The sequence below is a fragment of the Aulonocara sp. 'chitande type north' Nkhata Bay genome, linkage group LG23 (genome assembly GCF_057382095.1).
Source record: "Aulonocara sp. 'chitande type north' Nkhata Bay isolate Kocher_YH1m ecotype deep benthic linkage group LG23, A_spYH_male_GT1.1, whole genome shotgun sequence".
NCBI lineage: Eukaryota > Metazoa > Chordata > Actinopteri > Cichliformes > Cichlidae > Aulonocara > Aulonocara sp. 'chitande type north' Nkhata Bay.
Window position 1 is genome coordinate 10,184,146 of NC_141365.1, and position 12,432 is coordinate 10,196,577.

At 40.0% G+C, this 12,432-nt stretch overlaps 1 protein-coding gene across 1 annotated transcript in view; it reads left to right on the forward strand.

The window, feature by feature from the left end:
* Positions 1 to 12,432, forward strand: part of scfd2 (sec1 family domain containing 2) — a 108,077-nt gene that overhangs the window by 977 nt on the left and 94,668 nt on the right. The window contains exon 2 of the mRNA XM_086284091.1: positions 1,422 to 1,590. Coding sequence (XP_086140217.1) covers positions 1,422 to 1,590 — 169 coding nt within the window. The remainder of the gene's footprint in view (positions 1 to 1,421; positions 1,591 to 12,432) is intronic.

Sequence of the window (12,432 nt, forward strand, 5' to 3'; positions counted from 1 at the left end):
CATGTTGTGTTTGACCTTTCTGCATGCTGCATAAGCCCAATCACACCAGAATCATAACAATGAGAGTGGTAAGAGTCAAGTAAATGTCTAGCACAAAGATAAGCAGTTCATTTTCCCAAGAGGGTTTCATCTAAAGAAAGTTTAGATGGGTCTAATGAATCACCTTTACCTTCACTTGCCTGGCTTGGTGTGTGGGGGTCATTTAGCTGGAGGACACATGGAACCAGAATGCACATTGGGAATAAGGAAAGCCAATGGAGGCAATGTGATGCTTTACCGGCTGGGAAACCTTGGGTCCTGCCGTCCATTTAGATGTTAGTTTGATGTGCACCACTTATAAGCATTGTTGCAGACCATGTACATCCTTTCAAGGAAACTGTATTCTATCATGGCTGTGGACTCTTTCAGCAGGATATTGAGCCCTGCCACAAAGCAAAACTGGTTTAGGAATGGTTTGAGGAGCACAACAACAGGTTTGAGATGTTGACTTGGCTTCCCCAGAGCTCAGTCCACTAAAACATCTGTTGGATCTGCTGAACAAACTAGTTTGATTTATGTAGGCCCACCTCAAAACTTACAGAATTTAAACTGTCTGTTGCTAATATCTTTGTGCCAGATACCACAGCACAACTTCAGGGGTCTAGTGCAGACCATGCCTTGATGGGTCAGGGCCATTTTGGCAAGAAAAGGGGAACCAACACAATATTAGACAGGTGGTCATAATGTTATGCCTGATTGGTGGATATACTTTTGTTTACTGGCAGCAGCCTCTTTCTTCTGTGAAAGCATATGATTCGTCATGTAAAAGAGAAAATGTAAAAAGAAAAAAAATTCCTCACAAATTAGGTTGATATCCTATAGATAAATTGAAATTAAAGAAGAATAACAGATGCTTTGGTTTGAGCATCCCCACCAATTAGGAACTTTCTGTGTCGAGTTTCTATGATCTTTCTGTCTTTCTGAGTACACATTTATATTGTTGCCTCTTTTTACATTCCTGTCTTCTGTAATTTGGCAATCATTAAAATTAAATACCACCCACGATGAGATTAGTTATTGCAGAGCACTGCAGATATTACCTTAGCCACCTCCCAACGAATATTTATATCAAGTTGTCCTCTGATGCACATATATTTTTCCATACTTTTCTCCCCAAGACCAACATACATATGTACAACAGTACACTCACCAGCCAGAGCTACCTATTACACCAAGTAACCCAAGCAGCCAGGGAATGTTCAGCTTATTGATGTGGCCTTCCACAACAGTCCCAGTTTTCTTTGTGGCTCCTTGGGAAAATTAATTGCTTACCTTTTATCTGGTATAGAAGGCACATATTTTTGTTGCGTTACCAATGACTGCTGCTACATACTCAACACATATTTGTTCTTGTTTTAAATCCCAAATTTATTCATTTACAGGGGCTGTTGGTCATCATGGTGACAACCTAGTAGAGAAAGTTTTGACTATGCTAAAACTCTTACCGGGTCATGTGACAGACGTGCAGGTGGACATGCTGGAGCTCACAAGTCTGCATAAAACCCCTCACTCCAAGAATATCCTGGCCCCTGGCTGTCTTGCACAGATTCAGTGAGTGTATTTAATTTTTCTATTAATTTAGAGCATTCACCACATTCCCCGTCATGTAGAATCTAATAAGGGTGACTTGGAAATAGCTCGTCACATCATAAAGGCAACATCCAAGTGTTGCTACAGCAATGACCAGCTTGGGGTGTTAGTTTTTGCCACAGGGCTACTCTGACCCCATTATTTACAATACTTGCAGAAGTACCACATAGCACTTATATACATCTTAGTACATATTGAAGACATACGTAGCACTTTGATATTGTTTTTGCTGTCTGATTTATTATAACCATTTGATCAATCATTTCACCTAATTTCAGCCAATTGTTAAAACAATAAATGTCAGTATTTGTGCAGTATTGCCGTGTATAGCCATAACCTACCTGCAACAATATTTCTCAAGTGAAGATCTGAAATATTTTATTTTGGCATTTCATACAATGTGTTTGCACTTTAAATTCCGAGTCCACGGTTCTCTGGCGTAAGACGGTTTATTCAATCTTTGCTGGCAATGAGTTGCTGCCCCGAGTTAATGAGTTTAAGTATCTAAAGTTTTTGTTCGCAAGTGGAGTTGGAGACTTACAGCTGCTGTGGCTGTGCCAGTCCAAATCAATAAACTGGTACACAAAGGTAAAGCTGTCCATTTACTGGTTTCTCTACATGCAGTGGTATAGTGACCAAAGAAATAAGGAGGCAGATAGAAGTGGCAGAAATGTGCTTCCTCTGATGTCTGTGTGTGCTCAACCTCGGTAGTAGGGTGAGGAGCTCAGTCATTGAGGAGAGGTTGACAGTAGTGCTGCTACATCCTTTTTATGTAGAGGTTGTTCCACTGAGGTTGTTTGGGGATATAACCAGAATGCCTTCTAGGTGATGCGTTTCAGGCATGTCAAACTGGGATGAGATCCCAGTGCAGGCTCATGACATGCTAGATTAAGTCTGTCCGCTGGCTTTGGAACACCTTGGTGGCCAGGGAGAGGGAATTTGCTAGTCCTACAACCCAGACACTGATAAGTGGTTAAAAAAAAAAAAGAAAAGAAAGAAGATGATTGGATGGATAAAATCATTTTGTCTAAACAGAGTTTAGACAGGTCAGCTCTCTTGCCTCATAAAGCCAGCTTTCCTTTCCTAATTTTATATGTTATGGAAAAAATGTACTTTTGTTTAAAGAACGGACCCTGTTTCTTACAGTGAAAGCATGACTATTCATTTAAGAGAGCATTTTTTAAAGAAAATAAATAAGGCTGATATCACACAAGTAAGTTAAATTGAAATAGAGTAACAGCTATGTTTGGATTTGAACTCTACACCATTTAGGGCCTTTCTGTGTTTCCAGTTTCCATGATCTTGCTGTCCTAATGTGGTTTTCCTCTTGGTGCTCCAGCTTCCTACCGCAGTTTAGACATGCTGGCTAGATTAATTGGAGACTTTACACAATTATATTGTTGTCTCTTTTTATATTACTGTCTTCTATAAATTGGCAATGAGTAAAAAGGCATCCTTTAACACAACCTAAAAATAGATTTCTCCCCAAGCCAGGCATACTTATGGACAAATGCACACTTACCAGCCAGAGCTACCCACTCCATCAAGTGGCCTAAGTAGCACATGATCAACATTAGTGCCAGTAGTTGAGTGAAACCTGCCTCTGGTCTTAGCTCTGCAGATGCACATGCTAGGCGCCTGCGGTGGTGCTGTTATCCATGGCAAGGATTAGTCCTACATCAAGTGTTCCATTCTGGATTTGCCCCTTTATGTGGTTGCTGGAGGAAAAGACTTTGACTGAGAAGAAGAGTTTAGTGGACTGAGCTGTCATGCAGCATGTCTGACTGCGGTGATTTCATGAATGGACTCACACATACTGAATGTTTTGAGCTATGGTAAAGATTCTCTTGTAAGAGAACCCGTTTTTCTAGTTGGTGTTCCCCTTGTAATTATTTAAGGACATCTAGGCAGGGTTACCCCAACATGTGGTTGGATGTACAGTTCAAGTTTGGATTCCTATCTACCAAATAACTACGGTATACCCACAAATTACTGTAGTTGCTCTGAATAGCTGCACATCAGAATTAAATCTGGATAATTACAAGTACAGCATCAACAAGGTTGCCCTCTCATTGTTAATTTTATGATGGTATAAATGGGCCACCCCAAGGAAAACTGATAACAGAAACGAAGGTACCAACCACAATCACTGTTCCTGAGCTTTTCACCAAATATGACCAGACTCCCAGCCTAACACCAGATCTTAAAACATTTAGATGATCCATTCAGATATTGTGAACAAGCTCTGCCAAGAGCTCAGATTTTTTTTTTAAAAAGAATGCAGATAAGTATTGCTGAAAGTAATAAGTAAATGACGACAGTCTCGGTGGAGAATATCTGTGATCAGAGCCAGTTGGATCAGCAGGAGAGTTATTCCCTACACTATCTCTAAGCAGATGATCCAGCTGAGCCTTATCACAGATGTGTAGGAGTAGAGCTGGGCGATATGAGATTTTTTCATATCACGATATGTTTTTTTCATTTCAGGCGATAACGATATCTATCACGATATAAGCCAAATAACTATATTTGTAAGATTTAAATGTGCCGTTGCTCACAAGTAAAATGTGAAATAATCAGCAGCTTGTTTTTATTTAAATATTTATTTCCCATAATAAGTTCAACAGGGTAGATGTACTTAAGGAACATGAGACTTTTTCAGATAAATAAAGGCAAATATTGCAAACTACACAAAAGGCAGCCGCTAAAGCGTTTAAGTTTCAAAATAGAACAAACGAAACAGACTAAATTGTCAATTCCACTTAGAAACAAAATATTAATTCTAAAAATAAATCTTAGTTTGTTTTACAGAAGAACAGACAAAACTGACTAACCTTTGTCAATATCAAATAAACTGAGAACTAAAAGGAAATTCTCAATCTCTCCTTGTTGTATAGCTTAGCTTTTCAAACAGTTTTAACAGTTACTTTAGTCTGACAAAAGCCGAATGACGAATTAGCGCTTCCAGTCAGAGACTGAGGCTACGTCCACACGTACACGGGTATTTTTGAAAACGGAGATTTTCCGTTTTCGTTTTAAAAAATAATCCCGTCCACACATAAAGGCAGAAATGAAGGAAAACGCTGCTATGAACATGCCAAAGCAGCAGGTGGCGCTAGATTCCTAACCGTGCAGAAATGTTGGCCAATCAGAAGTCTAGAAGCCTCGGTGGGAAAAAGTAAACAAAGCTGGGGCATAGAAGCAGAACTGAGTCGTATGTGTGGAGGGACAGTAACTGTGTGTATATGTAAGCATTTAAACACTGCAGAGAGTAGAATTAACAGTATTGTAGAAATTCTTTTCACCGAAACAATAACGTGGCGCACAGTGTGACGCATGCACCAGTTTATTGTATTTCCAGACTTGCTTTCGGCACATTTACAGTGCACGCTACTCTGTTTTTGTCAGACTTGAAATAGCCGAAATACCTTCACACTACGGAACTTCTATGGCTCTTCCGTTTGACAATCTCTCCGGCATTGGAACCATCATCTGTTTTCTCTTCGGTCGCGCTCGGTTGATTTTTCTAGTCGGCACACTCATTTCCTCCATTACGCGCTGGCTCCATTACCCGCTGGCTGTTTCCCAAACAAACACACGTGCGGCTTGGCACTTGTGCTGTACGTAACAAGTCACGCGACGTGACGCTGCGGCTGTGATTGGTTCGGCTCTGCGCTGCTTAATTTGGATTGGCTGACCTTTTTTTTTTTTTTTTTTAAGAGGACAAGAGCGGCGAGGTCTATCGCGATAGCTTAATTTCTCTATCGAGTAAAAGTTATATCGCGATACATATCGTTATCGTTCTATCGCCCAGCTCTATGTAGGAGATTGAAATGCTGCTGAAGCAGAGCAAGGGAGATGCCTAGAATTCCCACTTTCTTTAACTGGTCTCAAGTGCACAGCTCGCTGCAGGAAGTGTTTATGTCAATCATTCTAATATGTTCAAGACAGAGTTCCTTAAATGCATGTTTTTAGAGGTCTACTGTTCTTCCCTCCTACTGGATGTTTATTTACCCATGATGTTTTTTAGCTATTTTTAGCGTGGGTAACAGAGTGTTTTTATTGGTTTTGTTATGTATGCCATCTCAACCCTTTAAATATTAGGTGTGGATTTAATTTAGACCTTTTGTATGATATTTCCCTCTGTAATTCCAGGATATTTTTATAGATTACTATGTCTTAAACATTCTGTGGGTGGCTGTTGATTCTAGCTCTACAGGCAAGACCCCACACTTACTGTGCAATTACTCTAGTATTGTCTTTCATAACCTGGTGTGAATTTCCATATCCTACAGCCTGACTCTGTGGTTGTAGTAATCATGCCAGAAAGAAAGCATACAGCATGTGGGTGAGTGCACATGCAAACCTAGGCTCTTCGTGCAGTGTTTTTGTATATTTGCTATTTCTATGCTACTACTGTCCTTTTTTTCAGCCATTAAACGGCACCAGGGTGCGCCACTTCGTGTATATAGAAAGATGATGAGTGAAAGTGGCAGTCAAAGTGTTGTTTTATATGCGCGCGTGTGTGTGTGTGTGTGTGTGTGTGTTTGTGGTCAAGTACGTTCGAGTCCCGTCTGTATAATTTGCTGTGCTTGGATTCACAGCCCTTTTGATCCTGAGTAGGACATTTGAACCCCATTGGCAGAAGGCACAGAGTTTTCCTCAGTCTCAGACTGAACCCTGCACCCCCGTCATCTGGCCGCCTTGGACCTTGATGCTGTGGCGGGAGTGTGTGCAGTGTGGGCAGAAGCAAGTATGGGTGGCCAAGGTGAACTGGGCCTGCCTTGGGAGCTGTAGAGATTGAGCCAAGCAGTGTTACTGACCGCACCCTGCCATGAGAAAACACTACATGGCTGCCATCTCCACAAATCTGGCCTGCAGATCCCTCATGCATACCACCAGAAAAGAGGGAAAACACCTATTTCTGTCCCAGCTGGGAAATATGAGCATGAATAAAAGCCATGAACACTGATTTCGAACAGTATGAGAAAAGTAACAAAAACAGCCTAGATAGTAAAGGGTGGAGAGGATAAAGCAAATGACAGGCAGTTGAGGATAGCCAAGCCTGTTTTTACTCTACCAAGAATAAGAGTAGAGTATGAAAAGTCACCACGTTTCTTCTACGGTTTCTCCTTAAAGGTTAGAGATTGTTTTGTTATTCTATACTTAGACAGTGAATAGTGGCATGAACAGCTGAATGAGTCTTTCAGTGATTTATAAGCTTAGCAACCATTCTGTTCCTTGCCAACAGTATAGTATGAGTTCCTATACAGTCCTGCATAAAGTAGACACACAAGAAGAAGGTTCAAGCATAGTTGAACTATGCTGCATAGGATGTGGCTTCTGGTCAAATGTGAGGTTTTTGCCTTTGTATTTGAATGAACATTTATAGTAACTGGTTTCAGTGTTGGCTGATTTTACAACTAATGATAAATGTTTCGTATACAGAAAGTGTGCCCAAAGGAAAAGACACAAAAAGGGAAAATGACTTTTTCATTTCTTAAAAATAATAGTCGATCCAAAGTGAGAACCAGTTTTGCTTTGTATCTTTTGATTATTGCATTAAATTGTGAAAATAATTTCTTATCCTTTAATAAAATTGAGCCAGTTTTCAATCTGATTTTATTCACTTTCACTTTTCCTAAAGGTTAATGACAGATAAAGCTGATTTGGAAAATAAAGTTTATATCAGTGTCTAAGATGCAAAGTTTTAGCCATAATAATACATTTAAGGATGGAGTAAGCTGATGTGTCTTGTGGTTCTCCTCTTAAGTTGTTTCTGTTTCATTCACTCCCTAATTCTGCTTACTCTTCTGAAGAAGGTATCTCAAGCTGAAACTCAGAGTACATCAATCAAATAGATTACGTGCACCTGAACAACATGTACTCTGTGTTCCCATCAAGACTGAGATAACATAACCTTTTCAGTCCTGTATGCTGTCTTCTACTCTGTGGTTTAATTTACGCTGCAGAACACAAGAGCTGTTCAGGAAACTTTGTGTGTATTTGTTAACTGAGTTGATAAAACATCTCCCTAAAATGGTACTTTACTTCCTCCAGGCCCATTCCTTCAAAGAGCCCCTACTGCTGGCTTTTATTTGAAATGTGAATGTAGCCAAGACAGAGGAGGAGAGGAAGACTCCTGCATTTCCATTTCCCCCCATCAAGATCCTTTGATTTTTAACCTTCTCCCACATTTTACCATTCTGCCAGTGCTGCAAAAAAGAAACTTTTTAACATGTCTTTACTATAACCCTGTTCAGAAGACTTGACTTTCTTTCACTTAGGCATAAAGATTTAATCGACATCTTTTATGGATGTTTTAATGTTAATGTGATTATTTATTTATTTATTTTTTGTTAAATGGAAAGCTCAAACTGCCACATGAGAATTCACAGCCACTCTATTTGGCTTTTGTAGCATCATTAAATAATTAATTCATAAGTAATACGATAAATGCATTTCGCTTCTTGCAAAAGAAATGCATACAAAAAGAAAATAAGTTTGGGGAAATAAATGGAGGAAGCAGCAATGGCAAATAGAGATGTAAATATGGAAACTAACCACGAAAAATGAATGAAATCATAAATACAAATAAAAATTACACGTGAAAGTAGATAAATAGAAGTATCAGTACAAAAGTAAATAAAACGGTGTGAAACGGACAACAAATGGGCACGCTGTCTATGTTGATTTTCCTTTATTTCAGTGCCTCTCCACCTACGCATGCAGATTTCTACCTCTGACACACACTCTCTACTCTCCGGCCTCACAAATTACAAATCACAGAAAATGATTATGAGCTTGTTAGCCAAAAATCACCCCCACATCCCACCAACCTCCCTGGCATCCCCCTGTGTTCACTACACCACACCTCCCCTGAAGCTGAGCCCGGGACCATACCTCTGCCACAGAAGCGCCCATTTATTTTACATTTTATGAATTGACACATTTCATTTTCCTAATTATTTTGGTGCATTTGATATTATTTATTTGCTGTAGCAGTTTATAGTTGTCTTTGACGTGTTAAATTAAATGTACATTATTTCTATGAATGAAATTACTCCGACATTTCTTTACTCCGTGCATTTTATTTTATGTCAAAGCCTCGAACCTACGTTATCCACAATGTCCGATTCAATTCAGATTCAGAAATTTTAGACTAGCAGTGGCTTATGTAAACACAAGGACCAGGATCTATAGGTTATATTAACATTTTAGTTTTTAGCTCCAATCAGGACAGATTTAAGCAACATCACTTGAGGACATTTCATTCTATTTGACTTCACGTGCAGCCAACACCTATAGGGAGATGACTTTTGTGCAAAATTTCTTAAGCTTCCTTTCCTTTAACGATTGCGTATTTCACTGTTTTAGTTGTAGTAAAAGGAAAAACCTTTTACTCATTATTAAAGAAGTGCAGTTTTAAGACACATAGAACTGACCCTCAAATTCGCATCAGTTTGTTTTATTTTACTGTTTTTTTTAATTATTATTTATTTATTTATCTGTTTGTGGTGTGCCTCTCCCATCATTTCCCCGCTTCCTGCAAAACTCCTCTGCCTCTTTTTCTCTCCATAAATTCACTGGGTCATTTGTCCCTCTCGCCAGAACACACAGACACTCAAGGCCAGGTCTGGTTTTACTCCCCCGCCCTCTTTCTCTCTCGTGTCATGTCCTGTGCTAGATGGGGATGTTTACAGAAAACCAACAGTGTTTTTTTACCCCATTAAACACACTCCATAAATTAACTCACCAAGGAATGGGTATGACCTTGCACAATTCTGTTAGTCCATGTCTATTACGTGCAGTTCTACTGGAAAATGCACAGATCATCTAAATCAGGTGTGATGGGAAATGGATTACTCTCTGGGTTTGCAGTCTGCTGAGTGTGAAACTTCAATACTCTTTAACACATTGGGATTAGTAATGTTGGTTTGCACTAGAGCGTAATGTAGTTTGTTAATGTCACTTTTTGCAGAGATGCCAGCGTACTCTATGAAGTACTTTCATAGATCTTATATAAAAGATCGGCATACCCTTTAGGACTGATAAGGGAAGTTGGTGTTTGGTTGCCTTAGTCTTCAGTCACACAAGCCTGGAGACTGGCCTATGACCCGCCTGACAATCTCTGGGAACTAGAGAAAAATCTATATTCCACTGGTTGATGAGTGGTCTATAGAGCTTACTGGCTGGTGTTTGGTTAAAATCAGTCTCGAAGATAGTGCTGCACCAGAACTCTTGTTGTGATTGCTTTGGTTGCCTGTATTTTGTATGAAAGATGGAGTCAGAAGTGGAAACTGTTGCTTTCAAAGTAAAAATTATGCCTCACCACTGCAACCAGCATTTCAAAATATAAATGCAAAACATTTCTACCACATGGCAAGTAGTTTGCAAGTATTTGCTGTCAAGTTGATGACTTCCATGCAAACTGTGGGTGACTGTGGGAAACTGCTAGCAATCACAACAATTCCAGAAAGGATTTTGGTGCAGAAATGTATAATGCATTGTGGTCAATTTCAGACTAGTAATTGCAGCAACCTCCAGAAAACAACCAGTTCCGGAATACACACTTTTCACAGTATGCTTGGTAGTTGCCAGATGGACACTAACGGGTCTAAGCCTGTGTGAAGGAGACCTAACTTGCACTCTGTTAATGGCTACTGAGGGGTCCAGTTCAGTAGAATTCTGTGATTATAAAATCTCATTGCTCACTTAGCTAAAATCTCAGTAGAAACGTACCTAATGAGTTTATTGTGTCAGTCGTTAGTTTTAAGTCACTACATACTCACTACATGTAATCCTGTAACTGTTACCAGTGAAGGTAAGTGAGGAAATAAGGGTGCTTTGGTTTTGATGTGGGGGGAGTTTCCAGGTGGCGAATGAAATGACCATCTAATACTTTTCCTTCAGGCTTTATCAGTCACATGTATCAGTAGTATGACTCCTTTCTGAATCATAAACACTGAATTTTGTGGCAAACATGCACATACATGTTTGGCAAAATAATGAACTGGGGGGGGGGCTCATGAAATTCTGAGTCACCATGGTTTAAACTATCCTATTATGCTGCATCATACTTCCAGGAATGTTACCCCCCCCCCCCCCCCCCAAACCACACGCACACCCACCCCACTTTCTTTAATGGGTTCGATGTGGTAGGAGGAACATTAACAGACATTTACATGGCCATTCTTTAAAATAGTACACAGATTTTTCTTCAAGCAAGTATTTGATGTTTAGCTATTTTTAAATGTTACAAAACTCATTACTAATGGAATTTACTTTGGGTACAAACACCCATACACTTTAAACCCCCACTCAACATATCCAAGCAAGCTAGACAGGGCGTTCAACGTGATGTACACAAGTCAGGTGCAAGAGTGCCCCCTTCAGTCTCTGTGTGAGCAGCCTTTCAACTAAGAGAGCCTTCACTCTGCACTTCGCACTCAGAAAAAAAAAACAAAAAACAGATGACCAAACACTCGAACCCCAGTTTCCCAGCACCCCACCTCCTACCCCTTTCCATAGTAGACTAGTTACTCAATAAGGTTTCTGGCTGATTCTGTCTCACACCCTGCCAATATAAACTTCACCCCCGGGAGGATTATTCTAGCTCAAACCCCCACCTTCGTCTGACCAAATGGCCTGAGGAAAGCATCAGGGGAGTGGGACGTCTGTGGTTTTTGGGGGGTTGGGTGGGCAATAAGCCAAATGAGAACCATATTTCATTTGTACTCTGCCGAGGCCCTCCAACTTACAAGAACACATGCAGATGTGCAAGGTTGCGCACAGACATATACATGCACACACCCTCAAACAAACTTGTGGTTACTTACATATGGCCCGGTCAAGTCACAATATTGGTATTTCAGCCATGACAAGCATGTGGGACGTGATTTGATTAGTCTTAGCAGTTTTAATGCATCATCGAGTTTTCAGGGAATGGGCCCCTGCCATGACTCTTCATTAACCAGAAAAATCTGCAAAGTATTCAGAAAATCAGGTAATTATTATGATTCTATCTGATTCATCTTTCCTTATTTTCCCAAAGTTTTTACTGTATCAGTCTTTCTGTATTTAACACTTGTTGTCGGCTGAGTCGTACTTGCTGGTCTTTGTGTCTAGTTCTAGTGTGAAGATGGCGGCTGTCCCCTTGTGAGCCCCTCTTCTCCCCATCTAGCCCCTGCCCAAGGTCTGGAACAGATTACATCTGATATTAAACACATGGCAGCAGTTAGAAAGGAGAAAAGGCGAGCGAAGAAAAAAAGTTCTTAAAAAAGACGAAAGAAAAGAAAAACAGAGTGGATTTGTCAACTAGGTCCCTCCTACCTTCTCTCTGTCCTCTGTTCATTTTCTCAGTGTAGTCTCTTTCTCTACTTTGTTTCTGGGCACTCCTGAGTATGTGGAAGATCATGACCGCTTGTCTGAATAGCTGTCAAAAGCACAGACAATGATGTAAGCTTTTTATGTCCTTTTATTCAACCAGCAAAGTTTAAGTTTTCTTATCATGAGGGGGGAAAAAAAGAAAAGAAACTAGACCAACTTGTACAGAGACATAAAATATGGTCTGAAATTCTTATATAGAGGCTGTTTTGTAAGAAAAATGTCACTTTCTATTCATTTAATGATGATGAGGCTCCTCAGTGACACTCTTAGATTATTTTGGGGAAAGATTTGAATGCGTTTCTGCTTGCAAGCAGATGGTAATGGTCTTAAACGCATGCCTTGCCGCCAGTCTCCCATTAGAGTGTGTTTCGTAATAGCGTATAAAAAAAAAAAAAAAAAAACCCACTAGGGCCT